Source organism: Mugil cephalus, chromosome 8 (assembly GCF_022458985.1).
Source record: "Mugil cephalus isolate CIBA_MC_2020 chromosome 8, CIBA_Mcephalus_1.1, whole genome shotgun sequence".
Lineage (NCBI taxonomy): Eukaryota > Metazoa > Chordata > Actinopteri > Mugiliformes > Mugilidae > Mugil > Mugil cephalus.
This window is the reverse complement of record NC_061777.1, coordinates 5648883-5675756: the sequence shown is the minus strand read 5'-3', so window position 1 is coordinate 5675756 and position 26874 is coordinate 5648883. Positions and strand designations below refer to the sequence as shown.

Here is a 26874-nt window from a genome sequence, read left to right as displayed (position 1 = left end):
AGACAAAAGCAGATGGTGTAGAAAAGATCATAAAAAATCTGTTTAGAACTCAAGAGGGTCTGAATTAGAACTCTGACCCAGATTAGTGTTAAGATAAGATAGTTCGGTTCATTCTTCACCTTAACTTTAGAAGACCTGCTGCAGATTTTTATAAGCCGTCTCCTTAATTGTGAAAATTGACATGTGAATATTACATTCTGCAATGGATCTACATCCAAACCTACACCACTGTAATAAATAATAATGCATTGGTTTTATATAGCACCTCATCATAGATGCTTAAAGAGCTTTAAAATTGAATGCATTATTAATTCGCTCGCTCAGTTACTGCCTGGTGGTGGTAAACTACCTCAGTAGTCACAGCTGCCCAGGGGCAGACTGACGGAAACGTGGCTGCCAATCTGCGCCTACGGCTTCTCCAACCGACATCGACATCACTCACTTGCAATCACACACCAGTGGAGTTCACACTGGGAGCAAGGTGGGTTAAGCGTCTCGCCAAGGACACAACAGACAGACTAGGGATAGGGTGGAATCGAACTGTCAACCTCTCGGTTATTGGACGAGCGCTCGACCTCCTGCCCTTAGTCTCATTGTAATGATTTATTCTTGTATTGGCATTGTCCGGTTGTTACGCCACAAAAATGCTAGTTGGCTGAGAGTCACTTGTGTTGCATTACTTTGTGTAACTCAAGCAGTGGCAACAAAGTGGAACCGAGCAGCTCATGTTGAAGTTGGATAATAAATACATTAATAAACGTTGATCAGCAGTTACTTTTTAACTGGAATCACTGCAATGTAAATAAGAGAGAAGACGCCTGAGAAGATGGCGTGTTGGAGACAAGATGTAGGATCACAAAGGGTACACCGTAGGGTGTGGCATCGGGAAAGGCATAGGGTACAACGTAGCGTATGACCTAAGGTAAGACCTAGGGTCCGATTTATGGTATGACATAGTTTACAACATAGGCTACAACACAACTGTAATTTTTTTGATTACACTGTTTATTTTATTTTTCTAGATAATACATTCATTTTATCTTTCCTGTGGTGTTTAAGAGTGTTTACTTTTATGTGCAACAAAGCTACAGTGACAAAGTCATTTCCCTCAAGGATCATTAAAGTCTAAGTCTAAAAGCAGATGAACTATTCCTACTAATTCCTGCTGACCAAATAAAGATGTGTGATTTTAATGCGGCATTGTGTATTTTGTTGCTTCACGCTTGAGTTTCAGTGAGGAAAGAAGGGCAGGATTATATATATGAGGACCTGGGGGTTGTGTTTATTGTGAGTTTTACTGTGTGTGTGTGTGTGCGTTTGAAGGCAAAGGGCCGTGGAAGGAAATGGGGTTGGTGCTCACTGATGCGAATGATTCGGATAATCAAACACTTCCTCTGACACGCTCACACCAAAAATTACCTCGCTCTTCCTTCCACTTCCACACAGATGACCCACCCATTTACTCTGACACCATCTCCACGACAAAGAGGAGGTGGACTCACGAGCACGCAAACACACGCACACACGCACTCAAACACCCCGATCGATGGAAACAAGGAGTGGGGGGAGGGATAAAGAAAGGGGCAGTGGATAAAAGAAGACCGGAGAAGCACCTGCCATACTCTCAACCAATACATTTACCGGATGTGTTAAGGTGCGTACACAGAGAGAAGACTATTAAGACAAAAAGAAAAAAAAAAAAAATATGTCTAGGAAGCACTTCTGAGTGTGTGTCAGGAAGAGAAAGACAACCACACGGGGAATTCAGAGCGTGAAGGGCACGGCATAAAAATAGAGGGCGGCATGGAGGTAGGAAGTCAGAGCTACAAATAAAAATGTTGCCGTTTTAGCCACTGAGGAAGGAAGAGCAGGAGATGAGAGGGAAACAAAGAGGAGGGGAAAGTATTACAGGGAGGGGGGGGGGGGTGACGTCAGGTTTATGAGGGGCACCAGAGGAAAGGAATACATATCCATTAAATGCACTCCTGTAAAAAAAAAAAAAAGAAAAAAGAAAAGGCCTCTATGTCTGATGGTAGGTTATTCTTTCTATTTACTGTCAGTCTGTTTACTATCATGAAACAGTCACACATTAGCAGCTCATACTAATGTGTGTACATCCAGGAAAGACACCGTTAACACTGTGAAACCTAAACAACTGTATAACTAAACACTGAAGTGTTATTTTCCACTGATTGCTATTGGCTAGAAGTCAACACTGACTAGTCACTGACAACGTCACTAATAAAAACACAGTAGTAAATCTTTGAAACAATGAAATCTATGTTCTTGACCTGAATACGTATGATAAGAACAGGCAGCTCATGTGCTGCTACATGCTGTTAGCTGTAGATGTGTGTAGCCTGTGTAAAAACAGGCTGCAACTCAGCCCCATCAACAGCTTTTAATAGTACTCCACAGTATGTTGGAAGATGGGACAGTGTAACCGGGTATTTCTCTGAAGCCTTCTCCATGTACTGTAGTTAAAGGTTGCATAACATATAATGAATACAATGAATAACAATGAAATTCACCACCAACTTGTTGATGCGCAGCCTCTTTCTCTCCGTTTGGAGTTAACTGGCTGCTGTCCAGAGGATTTGGGCCGTTCCCCTGCCAGTGTTAGTGGATGAGTGTGCACTGCAGCAGCACTTTTGTTGTGTTTCAGGACAAAGTATTTCCACTCATTTGAAGAGCAGCTGCTAGTTTGCTGCAGTGACCCGCTGGACTCCTCATCCGTCTTCTAGGAGGCACCTACGTTGTTACCGTCACATGATCAGTGACTAGATGACGTGAGCAGTGAAGTCGACTAGACTCTACAACTCCTCATGGCTGGGTATATCACAAAAATACCCATAGATCTACTGGAACACTTTTTGGCAGCTCCGACTAAACCTTATCTGGGGAAAAAAAAAGGCAAAGGCAGCAACCTTGAGGCTTAAACAGAAGGGCAATAGCAAAACAAAATCTAACAAATGCACCAGCAGGGTGGGTTCGCTTTGCAGAAAACAAGGCTCAGAACCAGACTGAGAACGAAAGAAAAAACTTTCCATGGTCTCATAGGGCCTGTTTAGGCCTGCTACGGACGTGTGTCCTGACTGATCAGATCCCAACTGGCCGGCTTTAATGTGTGTGCTCACATATTAAATGATGAAACCCTGGGAAGCACCCATGCACAGTAATACACAGTAATCTGACTGTAGCGCAGCTTTGCAGCACGTGCAATCAGACCACTCGGGAAGCACATTAATCCCGGTCCTGCACATGGCCACAGCAATAAAAGGCTTTAGCATCCCAGTGGGCACGTTAACATCTGAGCATCTTCCCTTTAAACTCTCGTGTCCGGAGCTCTAAAAGTTAAACAAAAGCCGTGCGGTGCTTGAGTCTTTATGTTCAAAAGTTGTTCGGGATGCCTCAATTCTCAACCACAAAGCCAATTAAAAAAAAGTTCCTGCAGAGCAGAAATCTAAAAAAAATGTAAATCTGGTCTCTATCTCACCACTACAGGGACTCTGGCTTCACTTAAAAACTGTCAGGATCCTCGAATCAAAGGAAACTGACATGAATGCATCTTCAAAAAGGCTGACGGGACTATAAAGCTCAGACACCCCAGAACAGATGTAAGAGCGGTTGAGAGGCAGGATTGTTCGGTGCTCGCTGTGGGCACGAGGCACGCCACTTCAGACCGAGAGCAAATTTAAGCACAAACTAAATAAAGTAAACAAACCTCATGTTACATTTCAGTACAAGAGCTGCTGTTGACATGTATGTAGCCTGAGAGTAGTTTAGTCTAGTTGCCTGCGTTAGCACAGCCCAACACGCTGAACACAGCGCAGCAGAAATAAGCTGTCAAGTTCTCAAATGTATTTGTGAACTCACTCTAAATCTATACACTCACTCAAAGTGTTGAATTTAACAGGAATCTCGTGCATCGTGCTTTTTATATGTGGCTTTTATAATTTTTTTTTATTCATTTGGTTTGTCAGAAAGTGAGACTTGCAAAGTGCGAACTTCACTGTATGGTTTAAAGTGCTGTTCATACCGTGCATATGACAAGAAACAGCTTGAATCGCTTAAGGTGTAACTCGTTAGCTGTATGTTGACAAGAATCGTCAACTCAAAAGAAAAGAGCGAAGACAGAGTTCATCACATGTCTGCAGACGCAGACAGAGAGAGGAAGTGTTTGACTGCATAACAACAACAGCAGTGGATTTCTGGTGTGCAGCCAAGCAAGAGAAGCAGCCAGTCAGCCAGCTGAGGGCAACACTCCCACAAGATCTCCAGAGGAATGCTGGCCAGAAAAGTTCAAAAAGATGTCTGCTGACCACGGCGAGAGAGTCCAGACAGAGACGAAAACACGAGCTTAATGTCAAACCTGTACAGCTCATAGTGCGCTTCAAAATAAGCAGAAGATGCCATTTTAAGATTCTAAACAGTGTGGAGTAGAGTAGCAGTGTGACCAAATGCCTCAAATAAACTAATTTTAACTTCATTACATGTAATTGTTGAAAATATGACAATAATGTTATTCATGTGACATCGATAGAGGAAGCAGGAGCAGATTAACAAATGGCTCAGGGGTGATCAAGTAAAATTTATGTGAAACAACTTTAGGAATTGACCAACACATCTCAACAATAGACTATAAAAAGATGGACGACATGACGGCTCCTCGAAAGAAGCCAAAGCGTGTACAGCTCCCCTGGTTGCCAGCTTGTGCATAAGTCATAAGCTCCACCCCCTCATGTTAGCGGGTGGACTTGTCTGAACTAAAACACTGAAGTATGCATCAGCATTTTTTTTTTTTCCAACAATGGGTTCTGTCATTTTAGGCATATAATATAATGCTCATGTTTCATTTTAGTTTCAGTTCTTTGATGCTATAAAAACAAGATGTGACATCATCATGACTGACAGTTGCCATTGGCAACCACTTAGCGAAAGGGCACACAGACACCACGAGACTAGGAAAAAATAAAAAGTACAGTGTATAATCCAACATTTCATCTATATTTTCTACGGTCTATGTGCTGGATTTACACTACAGGAGTCTTGGCCCAATTCATCCAAATATTTGACGAGGAAATCGGGGTTTGGCCCAGTTTATAATGCAAACCACTGTAATGGAGAGCGGACTCATCTTTCTCTTAGCATTCTGCTCTGCTGTTTCTTACTACAAAGTATATTCTTCTTCCTCTTCATCTTATGGGATATGGGTTTGCCAAACCAGTTCTCATGCCAAACATCCAGGCCAACAAGCAAACTGGAATGTGGGTCAGTAGATTTAAATTTGTTACACCAAAGTCTCCGTTTTATTTTACGTTCTTTTCCGTGTGAGGTTACATGAGCTGGTGCATCCAGTGATCCCAGATCTGGCACAATAATCTAAATAAGCACAAGCAAAATGCCATTTTCTGCACAACAATAAACTAACCTGTCCAGAGGAGGCCAACAGGTTGATGGTGGTCAGAAGCATCCAGCCACGACTCGCCTCCTCACTCTGGTTCACCTCCAGGAACTGGACTATGGCTCGACTGGCGGCCTCTGGAGAAGCAAACACACACACACACACACACACACGCATAAATTAATGTGCAGTTAACCAGATGGAAAAAGACAGCTCAGCGTCGCAGGTCCAGATGGGCTGCTGGAACAATGATCAGATATGCAACGTATAAATCACCACGGCGGAGGTGATGCGCCGACAAAGTGTTTAGTCTCATCTCCTTGTATGTATTAAGCTGTTATTAGAAAATGTCACAAAGTTATGTGTGTATTCGCCAAAATCGGATTCAGTGGGGGAAAAAAAACAATTACGCTGAGATTAATGCATAACCTTTTGTCCTTCCTTCAAAGCAACACACTCTCTCAGCGAGCTGCCATTAGAGAAGAAGCATAACAATCAGCTGAATCACACATATTCAGTCGGCTCTGGGAGGAACGAACGCCCCTTTTTAAATTTTAGCTTAAAATCCGGCCGACGCTTTGAGCCAAAGTCTCGTCGCTCACGGTTTAGAAGAAAAAATTCTAATTGTTTGTATTGATGACGAGCACGTAAGCGAGCCACTTGAGAGCATGACTCAACAACTGAGTCAGTCTACAGAGGGCTGGAGACAACAGGCTGGAGGAGTGTAAGTGTGTGTGTGTGTGTGTGTGTGTGTGTGTTTAAACCGCAGTGTTGCAAAAGCAGAGTAGTTCTCTGCTGGAAAACAACATGTCACATGATCAGGCAGAGACGGGGGAGAGATGAAAAGACGCGATAAAGAGTGTGTGTGTGTGTGTGTGTGTGTGTGTGTATTCAGGAGTGTGAAAATGTCTTTCTCTCTCTGTCTGTTTAATGTCTTTCCTGTGAGAAAACCACCACTGTCAAAGCTTTTGAAGAGACGCTGCCGGCTCACCTGGAGAAAAGATGATAAAAATGATCTGTGGCAAACAGAGGAGTCTATTAATTCTGAATAATTAATTCACCCTGCTACGCTTTCAAACATCACGGTGACATATTTTACCATCTGTGTATAATACCATTCAACCACCGTTCAAATTTGTCATTAATCAGTTATGTGTTGAGCATAATATTGCTTTAATGACTTGTCTAATTAAGTTTAATTGTAAAGGGATCTCTATTATTTTTCTGAGCGTAATTTTATGTTGTACAAACGACGAGTGCACAGGTGTGAACGCTGAGATCACATTTAACTGACCCCAATCTCTGACCACATTCGCGGGTGTTCTCGTTTTTCCACGTTCATTTGTGGAGTGTGAACGCACAATGTGTCCTGAGTCACATCAAACACCTCCTACTCAATGGGAAGGCTCTAGCGTCAGTTTTGCCTCATTCAGTCAGAGCACACGACGCTATTATTAAAGGTTCGTTAGTAACGAGAGCCGTTTAAAGTGTTAGCGGTTGTAGCGGTTATAAAATAAATAAGTCAAATCGATAAGTAACAGGAAAGGAAATCATTGAATATGAGTCCACTGTGTGCGATTCAGTCATTAAATAACCTTTCAGCATATGGTTAATTGACTGTAGTTAAGTTACATTAGACAAACACACCATCAGCGTGTTTGTCGTTACCTTGACTCACAGCGGAGTGGACATAAATTATCTAAAACACACATATTCACAGAATATAAAATGCCTAAGATTTGCCTTTGAGTACTGATAAAAGAATAAATCTGGGGTAGCAGAATGTCGTAGCTCCTCAATCACCGATGTCTTTATTTACCTTCATCACAGGTGCCCACGCGTTTTATGCAGGTCCCTAAAATCACTAACGTCAGCGTAGAGAAACAAATAATCACTTAATGTGTCCGCGCTATGACGCAGACACACACAGACCCATTAGAGGCTGCAGCTGTTTAAATATTCTGCTCTGCCCCAAATAATGTTGGTGTTCGAGTGCGACTGAGATCGGATCTGGAGACGCATTTTAATGCCGGGTGTGAACACATGTTGGTGACATCAGATTCCCCAGGATAGATGCTAATTCAAGGACTGAACAGGGCCAATGTCAGGTTCTTTTCTCAAAAACAACAGATGACACCATGAGGACTCCAATAGGCCGACCACCAAACGAGAAACACAACGCTCACTGTGATATTTAAAATACCGAAGCTGTGGTTGTTCCAGCTGTGTTACAGTGGTGGGATGCTTCATTTTTACAAAGAATGCAAGAATTACCACATTGTATTCTGGACATAAAATAATGGATGTAAATGTTCTAACAGTTGATATAAACCTAATAGATCTGGGAAAACATAATCTTATAACGAACATATTTTCATTAATTGCACAAATGATTAAATAGTGCTCTTTATCTTGCACAAAATATTTGCAACAACTACACAACAACATTGTAACTACTAAAAATTTTAGCATTCGGATTTGAATCCACCGTCAACTTTGCAACAAACGCACTCCACTAGATCACGTTTGTGACGAGACGCGATCAGGCTGCGTGCAATGATCACGAAGTCTCACCTGTGGATTTGTTAGAGGCTCTTCGTCTGATCTCAGTCACCATCAGTCGGGAAACCTGGGTGGTGAACTGCAGCAGGTCGGAGAACTTCTCCGTCATGCTGCTGGGCGGAGCATTCCCAAACACCTGAACAGATAAACGGTGGGAAAAAACATTTTATCATTTTATTTTTTTAATAAGAAGAAAAAAGAGGGATAAAAACTATAAAATAAATAAATGTTAATGTCAAAATTACCCACAGACAGAAGGAAAACATGCATCTATGAGCTATCTGTTTTTAAATAAACGTGTCCGCATTTGCAGTTAAAGCCTGCAGGGCCTCACGATTACAGCTGTAATTACAACAGGTACAGACAAAGAGGAATCATCCAGGCAGAGTGTCTCTCGCTCTCTCTCTCTGTTCCTGACACGTCCTACTTTTACAGCCACAGAGGAGAACACAGGCGACGCCTTCGGGAGAGCAGGTCAAAGATAAACGACACTTCATTCAACAAAGGCTCCTCATGTTTTTATTTATGGAGCGAATCTGACATGAAAGTAGGACCGGAGCCTGCGCAGGGAGCGCTTCGCTTCTGAATCCTGGCGTGAATTACGCCACCCGTGAGTGAATCACCGGCAGCGTTGGGTAATTAGCTGACGAGTCAAGAGACCCTTGGTAAGACACTCGAGTCTGACGAGAACACTCGTCTAAGCTGTTTCTGCAGCGGCGGCTGCAAAACGGAGAAGTTATACTGTCACTTAGAAATAGAGAAAGATTGTAAATGGGATCCTCAATCTTATTCGTAGTTATATGTTTGTAGTAATAATATTTGTATTCTCTTACATAAAAACACACACACACACCACTCGGGCATAACACTACGACTCCCTTCTTAATTCCAAACACTGTGTACGTCTCCCTTGTGCCTACAAAACAGTCGTGACTCGTCAGAGAATGGACATGTGCTTTCTGAGCGCGTCCTGTGGTGTCTGGTAACTGGCATCTATTGAATTTGGAGGCCAGGTCAACACCTTGTGCTGTTCTTCCGCAAGCTTTTTCTTCTCCTGTGTGTCTGTGTCGGCCTGTATGCTCTGCTAGGGTGTCTACTGCTAGCGTGCATAGGATGGTGGTAATGTCTCAGAAACATCCGTCATGTAGTTGTCAGTGGTCATAATGTTGTGGCTGATGGTTGTATGTAGTTATTATATAAAGGGCTTAAACTGCTTAAACTAAAAATTTTATAAAGGTGTCTACCAGGTGTCACTGTCAGTCAGTACAGGACATTAAATACAGAGTTTATTAACAGAGTGGTCTGATAATGTAAAGTGGAGCCAAATAACTGATAACAGCCATGAAGCCAACGGTAACATTTCTGTCAGTTTTATATGTGAGAGATATGTCGAGCCACCTGTATGGAAATCCGCTTTTAACCGCCAGACGTGCACATACCCGGGAGCTACGTCACGTTCGGCCCCACGCGCGGTGCCGTTTTGCTGCATTTGGACTCACCCTGTTAAAAACAGGAAGCATCATGTAGAGCTTCTCCTCCTGCTCCTTCTGGGTCATGTGGCGAGGAGGGTGGCAGAGCTCGGAGAAGAGGCGCCGCAGGTGCATCAGGCCCAGCGCGTTGTCCTGGGGGCTGCACTCCTCCTGCCTCGGCCGCCCCATGATCCTCTTCACCATGTTCATCTTGAGGGGCTTCGTCAGGGCAAAGGCAGCCCTGCAGGCGACAAGGAGAACTTTTAATTATCGCAAAGTAGCTCGATAGTCAAACGTCATGTTGGGCTCAAAGCTGACAAATTTATTTGTTCCTAAATCCACCTCTTTAAAAGTTTGAAATGGATTATTTCTTCACATATATGGTGTTAGTTTATTAGTTATGTTTATTATTCATTGGTAAGTCAGTTATCGATAGATTAAAAACAAATAAAAAAAATATTAATTTGATACAGCCCCACTACAAATGCAGAATCTGCATCTGCATCTGGACACATTAAAATCTCAGCAATATATTGGTATCGGCAGCAAAACAGAAAAACAAACGCACACTAGCGCTGCTCGTGGTTTCTATTAAGCGAAAGACTTTCCACGCCACCGTCGCCTGCTCGCTCTGGGGGACAGACGGGTTCTGGGAAGCGTCTGGAGACAATTTGGTTTGTTCTTGACACAACGTGAATTGAACTAAATTGGATTTTCAGCAGCCGTATTAAACTATTGGGGACATTTGTTTGTACTTTTTATCAGGACTGTTAATAAAAAATAAAAAAAAATGACAAAAAACTGTTTAAAATAAAGAAAGACCGCTGCCTTTGGAAGCTCTTAAATGTTTATCACAATATACAGAGAAACTGTAGCATGAGCAGGATGTTAATGTTTAACTGTCATTTCATTTATCTGTCACTGTTCTAACTGCAATCTACGATAAAAAAAAAAAAACTGGTTTAACAACACAGGGTTTGGTATCAAATATCAATCAGTACAGATATTGTTTTAAACACAGAGAGTGTATAGTACAGCACGGTGTTACAGAGCACTGGACGCCAAAACCACCCGCCACAAACACAGTTTCTTCCCTCAGGACGTCACTATGATGTGAGACCATTCACATGATCAATAACTCTGCATACATTGTACATACTCACTCTACAACTTTATTGTACATATCTGCTCTTACCCTTTATTTTTCTTATGCTTATTTAAGTTTGTTGTTTTCTATACAAGTGAGCAAAGTGTCCGGAGTCAAATTCCTCGTATGTGCACACACACACTTAACCCATAAAGCTGATTGTGATTGTGATAGCAGCACAGCTGATTGTTCCAGCTAGAAGCTCTGACTCCACAGTTTGCTCTGTGTTGGATTACACAGACAGCGGGTCCCATGTTTTGGTTCCCGTTTCTTCTCCCACTGACTTTGAACCAGGGAGGAAACAGACACACGAACAGATAAACATCCTTGGCTGCTATTAATTTTGCATCTCACTTCCCTTGAGCGTGGTTGATATAAATTTAGCCATTTGTTCCACGTGTCAACTTCTCTCCAGACTATATGGAGACGGTTGCTAGGAGATTTGAGAGCTCAAAAGGCTACATGCAACACGGATAAGCATCCAATGATGAGGAGAAATAACCTGGAAGAGTGAAAGCTGCTTATTAATTTCACATATGACCTTCGTTTTTAAGCGGCTGCGCTCTGCCTTGCTCATGGACACTGTGTTGAAGGAGAGAAATCATGACTGTTTAATTTCCACCACATGACGGCCATTATGATCTTTTAGAGATGAAGGATGTTATGAGAAAGAATTCTGTTGTTTTTGCATGTAAGACAGAAAAAACTGTCAAGCTCTTCTTTCTTTTCCTTTCATTTCTTGCTCTCATGTTACAAATGTATTTTGTTGCAGATTCCAGTCGGGGGGTTTCATCCCTGATGTATTATCCACCTAAAGACCAGGTCAAAAAAAATTTACGATTCAGTTCTAGTCCCCTCAAGAAGTCGTCAATCTCCACGATCAACGAAGAGACATGACAACCTAATGCACAGTCTTAACAAAGGGTTAGTCTCACTTTATACACCGACAAAACAGACCCTTTAGTTTTAACGTTTAAAGATACCAGCGCTAAGGAAGCTATTAATTTATCAATTAAGTTTTATGCAACCAATATTAATTGTCTCATTAATTGTAATGATGAGCCACACCCCAACTTTCAGATCAGAATACAAACATAATGTGAAAGATGTAAACAGATCGTTAAAAAGCTCCACATAAACCAGTTCTCAGGATTTTCCCAAATGTGCATTTATTAAGCAGAAACTACTACAGCTCAAATCTGAAGATAACGCACAAGCACCTCAACATGTAATTCTATAAACAGTCATGCAATGTTTGCACCATAAAAATAAGCTGATCAGATCGGACTGATATTCGGGCTCTAGTCAAGCTCAACCTTTCGTAGTTATTTATTTTAGGCCTGCCATGAACTAAAACCACCTCCCTGTAGCGCCAACATGTTTTCTTCCTCCTACTTAGTTTGCTAGCATCAAAGCTTCCAAACATAAAAAAAAAAAGGACACAAAAAAGGCACCGAAACAACAACAACAACAACAACAAACAGTGAAAGCCTCGTTTCAAGGAAGAGAAAAGGAGAGAATATACCCCAGAGAGTTTATAGCGTTTGGTCGATCAGCCCATTTTAAAATGTCAGTTTTTATTTGCATAGAGCATAAAACATTTTAAATGTCAGGTGTAAACACATATTTTGTGGTCTGATCACTCTGGACTCTGGACTCTATGAAACCTCATAAGCATCAACTGGATTTCTTTTGCAACTCACCCACTTTTGTGAAAAACTGTGAAAAATTCAAAGTGTCAGCCCTGAGGTAAGAGCCCTCACGAGCAGAATAATTCACTCCTGGGAAGCTTCTCTGTATATAAATTTGATTCCGTTATAGCGATATCACAAGTGCTGGAGATACGGGGATATAATGATATTATTAAAATATACTGTAGACTTGCCCTCATGGCAGAAATTATGATTTTGAAGTACATGGTTTAGCTTGTGGCTTTCTTTTTTGTGTGATCCACACTTTTATTGAAATAATTGTTTTTGTTTTTTGGTTATAATTAAGAACTATTTCATGTGCTCCAACATTGACAATCTATCGGCCCATACACTCATTTATTTGCGGCAAATGGAATTTAATTTGGAATTTAATTGTCAGATTAGAGGAAGAAACACGCTGATCTCTGACCTTTTCTCTACTCCAGAAATACCAGCTTATCGCCAGATTCATTTTATACACAATATGCACTAGGCAGTATCACCCCCACTAATTTGATTACTTAATGACCTTTCCCAGAATACCACTAGATCCCAATTAGGGTGGTTGTTTTCTAACTGATCCATCGTACAGTACAATGTTGACTATGACTGTAAGCGCTAAGTGGGAAGATTATGTCTTCCCAGATGTCTGCCCTCCATGAAGGACTTTCTCTGTTGAAGGCTCTGCTCTGCCACGGCTGGCATTTAAACAACCCACATGTACTTTCTCCTCATCCCTCTGTCCTTTACAGACTGTCACAGATGAGAGATGGCAAGAACGTGAAGGGCAACATAAATGGAGCTGCAAAGAAGCTTTCAAGTATTATTCTGATTCTGAACTAACCAAATTACTTCAGACTGAAGGCTTTAGTAACTCGTTTTAGCCACGTAGCACGACTGCCCTTTGGGTGAACCCCCCCACTCGAACTGAAATCCCATTTACCGTCTACCATTTGGTTCGGTATACTTTTATCTTGAGTACCTGACACTGTCCATGAGTGTGTGTAGATGTATTTTTAGCGTGCGCAGCCTCAAGGGATTGAACGTCCCCACGTGGCTCGAGCTTTGATTTGTCACTAGGTAGGCGAAGCAGCCACTCAAGATATCGAGAGTCGTTCCATTGAAATCGTAAATTTCAAACAAACAGGAACTGATAAAATTAGAAGTACCGGTCCGAGTATGAGTTAGGTTACACAAATAGTTCTCAAAGAGCACTGCCTTGGGCTTCTGGGCTCAGTTTGAAAGAACATTTCATAGGATAATAACTACAGACAGGTGGGACCTGACGTTAACCCACATTTCACACACGTTACGGAGATCAAAGACGACAAGGCCTGAAAAGCCCCGGATTTAACATTTACGATACAGCCTGCGTCGGCCACGATACACTCCACAACACAACTAATCACAGGCTCTGCTTTCCTGTGATAAGGTTTTAAATCAAGTCCAGTATAGCTCCCAAAAACAACCAAATCATACCCCACCTGCTGCAGTGGCCGATAAAGTTTGGTGAACATTTAACGATGGGGTTAGATGAAGCATTTTATAAATGGTCGGACACCTTTACCTTCATACAGATAAATACAAATACAAAATAAAAGAAACTGAAGGTCAAAAGTGTTCAAAAGAGTCCACTTCAACAGGCAGTGCCAGCAGAACAGCCAGAGGAAATTACAAGCCAAGTATAAACACTTGAGAGATACTACAAAATCAAATTAAATGATAATAAACTAATTTAGTAAGAATGCATAACGTTCTAAGAAAATGCAGCAGTAAAGTGGGACAGAAAAATGCCGGCAGAGGTGAACGGCTGCAATGGATACTTGTGTTTCTGCGTCAATCAAACGATAATCGATAAGATAATCAGAAGATGTTTCCAGTTGGGTTTTGCCCTGCGAGAGAAGGTCAAGATGAACAAACGGCGGCAAACTGCATTCAGGGCGAACAGGAAACACTGCAGAGCTGACAAAAAAGATTTTCCCAAGAAACAGTTTTCTTCAGTCCGAGTCTTTTCTCACGACAAGCAGCGGACGAACCAAGTTCATCTAATCTCAACTCTGAGATGACGACCAGTGGAAGAAAATGACACAGTTGACTGCTATAATCACGCAAACACATAGTTTCTCAGATTTTTATCAAAGGAAACACTATCGTCCATGTCTTTGGTTCCTACTCATTTTGCTTCTAATGGCTTTGGATCATTGGGGGAAGCAAAAGTAAGCGGGGTAACTGACTGTGTTTTCAGAAAGTCTAGCTCCATCCATACACTGGCAAGATTTTTATGTTCCGCTTGTTTCACTCGGAAACATTTGGGATGTGAAATACACAAGAGGCTTACCTATAATCAGTAATATCCACTAGCGACCAACTAGTATAACCCCAACTCCCCACCAGTCCTTTAGAACCGAAGAGGCTAATTGGATGAGTGGCAGAACATCTTCAATTCCAGTTGCTTTTCTTGGACGTTTTGGATAATCGTTGATTACCATCAATGCATGTGAGATGAGATGAGAGGTCTATTTTTCTGCAGCCAAATCAGTTCTCTCTACCGCTAATGTCCTTCCCCTTCCTGCAATGACTCATCTATAATGTTTGGGCATTGGTTCTCATTCCTGCCGTTTAGCAGTAAAAACACAACAAGGTACATAGTGTATTAGGACACCAAGGCTTTGAAAAAAAACACTACGGAGCAAGAGCAGATTTGACCAGGTCAGCACACCAACTGAAGTGTTATAAAGCGATTGAAACATAGCCTCAGAAGAAAAAGCCACTTCTTAACGCCCAGCTAAAATAGAAACTCTGACTAAGACACAGACAAATCTGTTGAAAAGCTGCAAGTCAAGGAGAAAATCTCGTCTGGATGTCAGGAACTGAAAATCAAAAAAGCAGAAGTGGCTGGTTTAAAGACATCCAGTCTAATGAGCCAGGTTAAACGTGCAAGATTCACTATGAAAAGACAAGCAGAAAGCCAGGAAAGTTTCTTCACACACATGGACTTGTTTGGAGAGTGTGTGTGTCGTATATTATATACTGTAGTTGGGCAAATATCTTTACTATTTTTATGAATTATAATATTAGGCTGCTTAAAAGCTGCTATCAAAATGTACACTTTTTTGAGAGCTTAAATTGTCTAAAGTACAATTTGTAATAATGTTACTTTGCATTCATTATTCAACTTTCCAGATAAATTATTTTCACAATCTGTATGCTCATCTACTTTTGTAATGCAACGTGTCCTTCGGACAGATCAAAGCCAGTATTTAGTACTGAACAATACTCACTGTTAAACACTATTGTACGGGGCCCTATGTTACAGAGCGTTACTGAAGCGAACCAGAGCGCCCGGGAGAATGGTAGAGTCGGAGCGCAGCAGGGCCGGGACCACAAACTGGGGCAAACACATGTCATACGACTCAGCATAAGACCGAGCTGGTAAATCAACAACGGGAGAAGGCAGTGATCTGTAGACGAATGCAGGATTACAACTCACTCCACCTACTTGGTAAGCAGCGAGTGTCACAAAACCACGGAACCTTAAACACATACTTTAGGGACCTCTGTTTTTATGTTGAGATTCTCCAGCTTCGATTGAAACTAAACTTACATAAAACCTAGAAAATAGATTTGGGTGTGTTATTTAGGTGTAGATTTACTTAATTTAAACCTATGCTACAACCATCTACAACTTAATCAAAAGCCAAGTTATGTTTTTAGTGACCTAACTAAGGCCAGCGATACTTGGACCCTATGTGTCCAGCAGTAAACCTAATTTTAATCATTACAGTTTCTTCTGTTTTTTCCTCATTTTGACTCAGCTTTCCCAGGAAGAGTTCACTTGTTTCCTTGAAATGTTAATGACAATTCAGACAGACTGAAATTGTAAGAGCAAGCAATTTAGATTCCTTGCACAGCTTCCACTGAATGCTGATGTTTTCTCTACTATTATCCCAAATAACCAAACAAGTTTAGAAATTACAAGCCAAGCCAGTTACCCAGTCTCTCTGCCCTGATGTGAATTTGAATGTCCTGTGGTTGACCTATGCAAGCAGACAGAGGACTGCATACCTGATGAACTCCAAGAAGCCGACTTAACAGTAAGTTATAAGGTAGCTAGCTGGTTTAAAGGGAATTAGAAACCTGAAGCATAAGCATCATACGAAGGATAACCGACTCAAAGCTAGAGTCTCCGAAAAACAGCATCAAACCCACGTCTTGCCTCGGTTGAAGAAAAGAAAAATGGCATCAATGGAATGTCAACCCCAATGCAGTGGGAAACCGAGTTTGCTTTCTTGGCCCTCCAGTCTTTTTCAAAGCGTTCTCTTTAAGCGGATGCCAGCTTCAATGAACGTCTCGCAGAGTTAGAGCTAACTCCTGGGAGATGAAGGCAGCCATTGCCCTGGAAAAGCCCAACTCTTCAAAGGCTTGTGTGGTTGTTCCTCTGGAGAAAGTGACGTAATCTCAGAAATGTCTTTTGTCTGACAGTTTGCAGGAGTAGGTAGCTAGGAGCTCCACGGAGAACAAAAATTTGGCTGATGCGAGTTGGATAAAACCCCAACTTGTAAAACAAAGTACAAAATTTGAAATAAGTGAAAGGCCAGGTATGCGGGGTCGAGAATTCAAACCAACCTGCAGGTAAATGTTGGTCAGTTATTACTGTTTGTGATTAACCACAAATATAAAATAACTCAAAGTATTGCCAATTAAACATGATAAACCTATAATTGAGCTGCTTCTTACAAGTGTAGCATTTTTTTCATGAACAATTCATGACACAAACCAGAAGGACAAGAAATGATCTCAAGCCAAACAAGCCCAGGCAGGAGCAGAGTTGACAGCCACCATGCTGTACAGCAATTTAGGCCTCTGGTAAATAATACTTGAGGTGTCGTCATCACAGGCTATTACACACACATGCACGGACAGAGTCGTACCTGTGTCACTACCGCCAGCTGTAAATGGTGAATGTTGGAGTACCGGGGAAACTGTGAATCCTGAACAAAACGTGGGTTTATTTGTCAAAAAATCTGCGAGCAGGCCGACACTTTCAGTAATCTGTTACTTGATTCACTGCATGGTATCCATGCCAACAAGCTGTTCCCATACAAATTGCTGTGCGTCCATTGCCATTACAAAATTATATAATCACAAAACATTAAGCTCTGTAGAGTTTTTTTTGTTGTTGTTGTGAACCAAATTATTTTAATCACAACTGTAGTAGAGATATCGAACATTTGAATTTCACACATGTATTACTATTACAATGACCTGTTGATACAACATCAGCAACAATGCTTTGTTCTCAGCATTTCCAAATATGAACAAAGCAGTGACAACCCCATAGTTAACAACAGAGGGATCTAAATCTCCATCTTTGATTCTACATTGGTCATTCCTTGTCTATAAATACTCAAATTATCACTTCTCCTATTAACTATATTCACCTTGAAATCAAATGTCGTGACTTCTATATGACAGAGTTCAGCTTATAATAACTTCAAACTCAGCAGTACCACTCTCAGGTAGAGTTAATAATTAAATGTCTGCTCAGATATAATTACACTGGTTATAAAAATGTAAATGCAGCCCTATCAAGCTTTTCTTCCACTCAGCAGACGACGGCTCTGGAGAAATCAGGGGTATTTAGTTACAGACAGAGCTGCCGCTTCTGCAGAGCTGTTCTATCTGTAAGATGGTGGTAACGCCGCTAATGGAAGCTTTAATGTTAAGTAACGCATAAAACAGTCTGGCGCTGAAACTGAGAGGCAACATCGGGAACGGGATAATATTCACAAAGACGCTACATCCGCCCAGGTAAAGCGATGCCAGTTAACGGTAAACAAATCTCCGGTCGCCGCGGAGACAGGCTCAGCACCCAGTTCTGATTTTCCCCCCCTACCTGCTGTTCTCTCTGCGCTCCGCCAGCATCTCAAGTCATCGGCGGGTAAAAACAGACGCAAAATATTCCACCGTGAGCCGCGGAACCGACCACTCGAGCCCCCCCCACCGCCCCCAAAAAAAAAAACTGTGTCTTTCTGATGAGGACAGGCGACGACAATGGTGTCATGCCTTCCCCCTCACGGCAGCGTGAGAAGAGGAGAAGCGAGGAGGCGCGGAGGCATAACTCGTCTTCATTGGCAGTGCCAGTGGCTTTTGTTTGCCAGCCAGCATACTGTGTGTGTGTGTGTGTGTGCGTGTGTGTGTGTGTGTGTGTGTGGTCTGCCGGGACTGGCACAGCTGATCCCCTCCAACACGGGGTGGGGTGTACAGGGCTTCACAGGAAGAAGAAGGAGGAGGGAGGGTGGAGTGAGGGATGTGGCTGTAAGACCGAGAGGAGCGTACCATTTGCACGAGAGCAGGGGAGGAGCAGGGGGGAGGCACTAATCACGGCGGTGAGGATCATTAAAGATTCATCCTATGGTCACTCGACAATATGTACAGCGAAGTTCAGTGAGTTCACACTAACTCTACATGATTACATGGGTATAAACAATGGTACCAGCTAGTAATCAACAGTACGTGAAAGTAAAGAGAGAACTGAAATATTAGCATATGAGGCAATTTTTTAGTAAGAATTAAAATTTTGAAAGCATGATAATTTCTTGGTAATAAACACCAATCAGCCATAACATTAAAACCACTGACAGGAGAAGTAAATGGCATTGACCATCTTGTGATGATTCAATGTTCTGTTAGGAAACTTTTAGACCTGGCATTCATTCATTTGTGTGGATGTTACTTTGACATGTAGCACCCACCTAGACCAGACCAGACACCTCCGACCCATGACAACACTCCTTGATGGCAGCAGGATGCAGCCGGACACACACACACAAAAAAAAAAAAACGCTTTGGGAACAACTCAGAAAATGTGAAGAACAGCACCAGGTGTTGACCTGGCCTCTAAATTCACTAGATCCCAAACTGATCAAGTATCTGTGGGATGATCCACAGACGCCCCTCCCCTCAACCCATAGGACCCAAAGGCCCCCACTACACAATATTCTGTTTCCAGACACCACAAGACACCCTCAGAAGACACATGTCCATTCTCTGATGAGTCACAACAGTTTTGGAGGCTTACACAATATTAGGAAGGTGGTCATAATGTTATGCCTGATCAATATCAGAGCTTTCAAATCAAGATGGAGCTGTTTTGGTCGAAGCAGCACTAAACAGAATACTGCACGAATATAATGCAGTACAAGAGTTTTGCTGACCAGCACTAATAAACCTCACACGTGATCACCAACGTTTAAGATCGTCAGGAGTCCAGAATCTTATTAACGTACAGTGCTGAGCAGAGAGCGGACTGTGAAAATCACAGCCAATTAAACTGAGGTAATAAAACTCAAGTCTGTCCAATAAAACACTCCTGGCATTACAGCAGACAGTGCATAACCCCTCACTCTATCATCCTGTTTATACTGTATAAGATCAACTCACTTACTGTAAGACTCATATATCTGCTGCTTTAAGACATGTAAAAAAAAACACAAATTCATATTTGAAAAAGAAAACATATTTGTTGCATCCTACAAATTCCCAAACTACAGCAGATTTTAGACTAAAAAGTTCTCAACAAATCCCATAAACTAACAATAGTATCTGTATCTCAATACTCTTTCTGTAGCCTCCTATTAGCGCATCCTGAAATGTAGTAACAACGATCATTTAACATGCTGTAGTGAAAACTGCATCCATAATGCAATGAGCGCCTGGTTTATACATTCATTTTTAATCAACAATTAACTCATAATCCCATATGTACCTTAAAAAAAAGGTACAAAAACATGTTTAATATATGCAAACATGAAGTACACGTTCGCAAAATGATGCACTAGTTTGTGTATGCTGACACTAATATCTGTTCCTGTTCTCATGACGTGCAGGCCATTCCCCTGAGATCTAATTAAGATTTACCCACTCCTGCTTTATGATCGCGCGCTGTTTCTTCTCAGGAAAAACGATGGCCGGTAAACTGCAACTTTCGTCTGCATGTTGTGTCTTTGCTGATAAGCGTATTACACAGGTGGTGTATTTCACATGCCCTGAGAAAGATCGGTTGGATATTAGCGTTGGCCTTGCGCTGCATTACCAATAAGATTTTAATGTAGCTACGATGAATCAATAATAAGAGGCAAAAACACAGAGGGGAAGGCTTAGACAAAAGATCTAATCTCAGATGTAATCTTTGCTTTGTTTGGAACGATTAGTTTCAGCTACATTAAGCCTAAATCTCATCCTCTTTCGTGAGAACTCGGATAAGAAAATTTCCCCAATTTGGACTTCAGTGTAAAACGTTATTACGGGACTTTCAGCTCATCTGCTATTCATTTTTGTTCCTCGTCATTCATCCCAATTACTGCGGCTTTCATCGGGAAACTAGCACTGTATCATTATAAACTGATAGCAAGGCATAACATTTTGACTTCCTAATATTGCATAGTTCTCCAAAACAGTCGTGACTCATCAGAGAATGAACATGAGCTTTCTGAGGGCGTCCCGTGATGTCTGGCTACAGGATGTTGGTAGTTGGGGGGGGGGGTCCCATGAGTTGAGGGGAGGGGTCTCTGTGGATCATCCCACAGATACTGGATCAGTTCATGATCTAGTGAATTTGGAGGCCAGGTCAACACCTGGTGCCGTTCTTCCATGTTTTTGTGCCGTTCTTCATGTTTTTGTGCCGTTCTTCATGTTTTTGTGTGTGTGTGTCTGCGTCAGGCTGCATCCTGCTGGGGATGGCTGCTGCCATCAAGGAGTGTGATTATTATGGGGTGGAAAGGTCTGGTCTAGTCTAGGTGGGTGGTAAAAGTCTAAGTAACATCTAAATTAATACGAGGTCCAAACATCTGCCAGCACTGAATTGTATTTACTTTTCCGGTCGCAATGTTGTGGCTGATCAGTATAACTTAAGATACTTTGAATGGTTAAGAAGTAAGAAATTTCAGACATGACTTTTATAAATCAGTCTAAAAGCATTACTTCCTGGATGTTGACACAACAACTGTGTGACCTGTAAGAATTTGTCATCTGGCGATAAATGTGACAAATGCAAGCTGATGATGTAAGCGTGTGCGATGTTCTCGCAGCTATAGCTCACTTGTGACTATTGCTAATGGCTAACGTGGCTCCTCATCAATAATATGGAACTGGTGGAAGGTGGATGTGGAACAAACTTGTCCCATATGCAAGGTTTGCCAAAAAAAAGATAAGAAAAAAAAGAAAATGTCCCCAATTTTAGCATTTTTTTGAAAAAAAAGGTTCCACGCAGACTACAACAACGGTTATTATGGTAGCCAGTCACATTGCTATTGACATTACAGACATATCAGTTTATATAAATAAATATGAATAAATATATAATAATAAATGAAACTGTAAATGGCCCTGTTTCTTCATTTCTACACTCCAACTTACTACAACCTGTAGTTTACCCAGTAAGCTTATAGCTTAGAGCTTATATTAAGTCAGAATCATGGATTAAAACAACAACAACAACAACAAAAAACAATATTATCCAGAACTTCAAGTCATATGTAATAAGTGAATAGTACTTAAGAAATGAGTACAGCTGCACTTTGCTGGGAGAAGCAAAATCTTGTGCCAACCTAACGCCTTAATATTGTTGTCGATCACAGCTCCTTGGCAGATGTTTATGGTAGTTAATTATTACTGAAGTATTATTGCTGATACCGAAACACAAAGGACAAATATCCGTAAGAGAAATATCTGTGTCACACTGTAAAAACGAAAGACTGCAAAAAAAACACAAATATAACTGCCACTGTATTCATATACCATGGTGACGAACGTTTGAATTTATCTCATAGTAACACTTGTTACTCTGGAGTTTAACTCCAGCGCAGCAGCTGATCTGGTGATAAGAGTTTTAGTGCTTGTTAGCATCGTAAATGCCGTGGCAGAAAAGAAGAAGGAAGGAACAACCCCAAGGCTACAGTTCTGACTCGCTGGCAGGTTCTGAGTGATCTCAGTAAATCACGACAAAAAAAAGGGAACTCAGTCTTTTTCCATAGCGTTAAAAATGACCAGACCGGAGGCGGACATGTTTTAGGTGTTTACAGCTGCAAGCTGTAAATCATTGTTTGGATTAGCTTGTCAACAAGGAAGCATTTCACAGGCCCATTGTTACTGTGAATGGATTAACATTTTGGTTATGTTTAAGGCCTTACTTTATTATTTTTATGGCTAAATAATTTGATTGAATATAATCTTTTCTTACACATTGTCAGATAGTAGACAAAACTGACCACACTATCACATAGAGAGGGGCCATTTTTGTTTCCTGCGCATATTCGATCCAGCCAGAAACTCAAAACCACTAGATAATAGGTTGAGTCAGTTAACAAGTAAATAATGGCAGCTAATTCGTTTACTCGTCAACTTTTCAGGCAAAAAAAAAAAAGTTATAAAATCAGAGATCCCTGCTGTTGGTACAAGCACAACAGAGACGCTGTTGTCTGCTCACACACAGCGGTCTATGCAGAAATAAACTCAATTTCTTTGCAGCAACATTTAGACATAAATTGAGTTTAGCATAGATGTGAACGTGCAAATTGGAGGCCCAAGCCACGCGTCATCTAATCAGGTTTTTTTTTTTTTTATATTAGATCAGACTCAAACGATGATCAATTACCTAGAGAGGTGGTTGACTGTTTACGCACCATATTCGCTTCACTAGATTTTGGGAACAGCTGCAAGTCAGTTGCATTTTTCAGTCTTCATTCATAACACTTTGATTCGTGTACAACCAGTTTCTATTTACCGAGTCAAAGGGTTAGCGGTCCGATCCCCTGAAGTGTCCTCGAGCAAGGCATGTGTGCGGTTTATGTGAATGAGGGGAGAAGATGTGTTGTTGTGACTGTCAAATGTCTTGAGTACAAAAATACTTGTATAAATATAAGATCATTGACCTGCCTTTAACTTTGAAGTCGGGCTGTCTAATTTAATCTAATTTACTATTGATAAGTAATCAATGGTAAATTAGATTAAATAATAGTTGAAGCTCATAATACGATAACTTGGCTGAAGAGATCTTAGGGTTTTTTTGTGCTGCATCAACTAATAACTAAGTTTAAGATATTAACTATAACTCTGAAGCGCTTTTTCACACTACTAATTATCTAATGTGGAGAAAGTTGAAGCATGTTCCTGGTGTGATCTGTGTAGCTATGTATATATTAATAAAAAACAACAACAACAACAAAAACACATTTGCTGCACCACTGTCCACACTCTGCAAGTCATACTGTAGCTGCTGTAAGGTAGTCAGCTGGTGTGCAGGCATCCAGCCAGTCAGCAATGTAGTCAGGAACAATGCAGTGGTTAAGAGGCCACACACACACACACACACACGTGACTCCAAGTTGCACACACCAGACCACCCCAAAAAAGACGTCAAGTCCTTCAAACAGTGCGACTTTTAACAGAAGCAAAGCGTCGCTATCACGGGACAGTGTCTGCAAACCCTGCGTAGCCACCTCCGATAAAGTAACGTTTAAAAACAATTATATGCATAGTCGCACACTGTAATCATGCCCCTGTCTTGCGCAGCTTTCTCGCGTATTTTCCAGTGATTGCATTTTGTTAAATTACTGCTTCAAACGCCGACGTCGCAGGGCTGAAAACACGACGCCGCTTTGGCTGGTACCTAAATGCTAGGCTAGTATGGCAGCGTCTGAACCACAACTGTCAGGCTCCTCCACACCGACGCTCCTGTAACCGGGTCCCTCCGGGAAATTTCACCGGATAAACAAAGGCGGTAGCTTGAGACTTGTGCTCCAGACTGCATTTGGTGACATCTCCCCGGACACGCCGACACGGACTCGAACCGTCCCTGTGAACTGCTGCACATTCCTGCCTTTCTTTGCTAAGCTCGCATGCTAGCCAGTTAGCATCCAGTGCTAACTAGCGGCGGCTCCGTCTGACCAGTCTGTTGCGTGTCCGCCATGTACTCACCAGCAACCAGGGGGGTTTATGTATCGACGATAACCTCCAATGTGATAATTAAGTCGATGCGGGGAGCTCCGTGTACATCCATATGTCACGAGAAAACAGCGAGTTAATCCAGAAGTGGCCAGTGATCCCTCTCCTTCCTCCTGTCGGTAGCCATTTTTCCCCTCAACATCCAAATAAGCCCAGGTCCCAGCGCCGATTCTCCTCCAGACAGCATCCTCCTCCTCCTCCTCCTCCTCCTCCTCCTCCTCTCAGCCGGGCCACATCTGCAACACGAAGCTGACATCTGTTGGATAAACAGAAAAAAGACACCATGAAAATTAATAATTCTTTTTTGAGTTTAAAGGACAAACCAGTGTTAAAAGCATCTTCTTATATTTTTAGATATTATATTTATGTAATTGTGAAATATAATTTTTTTTAATAACCTCTCATCTCACTATGTACTGAACCTGCTATACATGGTCGAATTGATCTTTATTTCTCAATATACTTCTATCACTTTTTAAATTTTATTTTGAGGTAGTTTGTTTTATTTATTATTTTCTTTTATTTCGCCTCTATTCAACCAGGTTTGTCCCATTGACATGAGACCTGGCCCAGAGCGGCTGAGACACAATTTAAACAGGAAAACAAAAAACATAAACTCACAGAATTAAAGGTTCAATTAATACACGGGATTCAACACATTTTACAATCTTTTTAAACGTGTTCGGGGATCCTTAGTTTTAAATTTTGAAGTTAGACTATACGTTGTGCCGTTCAGCAGGAGCAATAAACCTAAAAGCCATCTTTCCCAATTCAGTTTGTACCTTAGGAATCACAAATTGCAGTATGTCCTAGTAAATAAAAGTATACAACAATACAAACAATGACTAAGCAGGCTGTTCACTCTCACTGTACACTCCATCAGTTTAGTTTCACAGAAAAAGAAAAAAAAGATAAAAAGATTTGAGATAAAACTAGTTTCACCAGAAAGCATTTGATTGATGAACATTGTAATGTGCAATAGTAAACACTAGGTGACAGCAGTACTCACTAAACCATGACAACTGCACTGATTCACAAGCGCTTGATGTGCTAAGGGGTAACAAACCACAAACCACAGGAACCTCAGCCACCGACAGAACAGTTTCTGATTTTTCTTCACAGGTTAAGAGTTTCCTTTCATCTTCGAACTAACTGATGGCCTTTACATATTTCAAATGAAGTGGAAGATTCAATTTTCTTCATGCCAGTTCAACCAAAAAACTGCATTTTTGGTCAGAATGTTAACTGAATTCACGGGGATATAATAATATCATGGTGGACAGTTTTCTTTTGGTTTTGTGTGTTTGTTGCCATATTTTATCTTAAAAATTGTCTATAATTAATATGATTATTATAATTATTATTATATAATTGTTATCGTTGCTGTTGTTGTTATTGTTATTATTATTTCATGTTTGACTAATTTGGGTGAAAATAGGTTTGGCAGGTACATGAGGATGAAAAGTAACTCATTTAGCAACTCCCTCCTGGACAATAAAATGTGAATGAACTTGTGAACTTTGAAAACAGAGGATGCTTATTTACTTTTAATGGTACAACATCATTTTCATTTGTAAAAATCTGTTACATGTCCACAAAACAGACTGATTTTGTTACACTGCAACAAAATCCTGTTGAATGAACTTGTGATCCTCATTTATTTTATAGTATTTAATTATGTTTTATTTAAACATGGCCCCTGGAGTTATTCTTGTTTTAGTTTATTAAACAATATATCTTGTTGTCATGTCATGGTTTAGTTTTGATATTATCACACAGCGGTAGATTTGGTCACAGGGGAGGTTTAGGATTATTTCCTGTCCTAACTTTTACAGTATACATAATATGTTAACTACAATTGTACAAATTGAATTTTTTAATTAAAATAACAGCCTATAATATAGGCCAGCTTATATTTGAAGAGAGAGACATGAACACTTTGAACCACTGCTACACCACAATGAAAAGACGCATATCGCTCTGTCCCTCACGCTGCTTTGGGACTTTCTGACCACTGCCTTGTGTATCTCATTCCAACCTACAGGCAAAAGCTGAATGGTGTCAAGCCTGTAGTGTGGACTGTGAAGTCAAAGAGTCAGGCCTGTTTTGACTGCACTGATTGGAGCGTCTTTGAAGTTGCAGCCTCAGACCTGGATGAACTGACACTGTGACATCAGCTTTTGTGAGGACATGTGCATGGAGACCAAAACCTTCTGCACATTCAACAATGAACTCATCGCCGATGTGTGCGCAAATGGAATTTATCAATTTGTGTGAATTTACACACAACTCTGACCGTGCATAGACACAAAATCTAGTGGTAGAACAGTGAAACTACACATAGAACCCATTAACACAGACAATTTGCCGGTCTTAATAATAAAAATGCTCAGTCAGTAATTTAGCAGACATTTTGAATAATTGGTGTGACAAGCTATTAAAGACAGCCTGAAAAGAAAAGTTAAAGCGAGAATTTGGAGACATGTAGCCGACGTGGGGAAAAAAAAGCTGCCATTACGGTAATGATGATGCAGCGTTGCTGTTGGCTGCAGGTTGGGGAGCGACGCAAGACCGGGGAGCCCCAGGAAGAGAGTTGTT

The 26874-nt window shown here is 41.2% G+C and overlaps 1 protein-coding gene across 5 annotated transcripts in view; it reads right to left on the bottom strand.

Moving 5' to 3' along the window:
• Positions 1-24686, bottom strand: part of wdfy3 (WD repeat and FYVE domain containing 3) — an 80770-nt gene extending 56084 nt beyond the window's left edge. For 4 of the 5 annotated variants that reach the window (XM_047590978.1, XM_047590980.1, XM_047590979.1 and 1 more), the window contains exons 1-4: positions 18170-18292; positions 9466-9676; positions 7979-8102; positions 5432-5541 (exon numbers count right to left, since the gene is read on the bottom strand). In XM_047590978.1, coding sequence (XP_047446934.1) covers positions 5432-5541; positions 7979-8102; positions 9466-9676; positions 18170-18198 — 474 coding nt within the window. In that variant the 5' untranslated portion in view covers positions 18199-18292. Of the gene's footprint in view, positions 1-5431; positions 5542-7978; positions 8103-9465; positions 9677-18169; positions 18293-24249 lie in introns of those variants that run through there. The other variant, XM_047590981.1, reaches the window with a different exon arrangement.
• Between the last annotated feature and the right edge of the window lie 2188 nt (positions 24687-26874).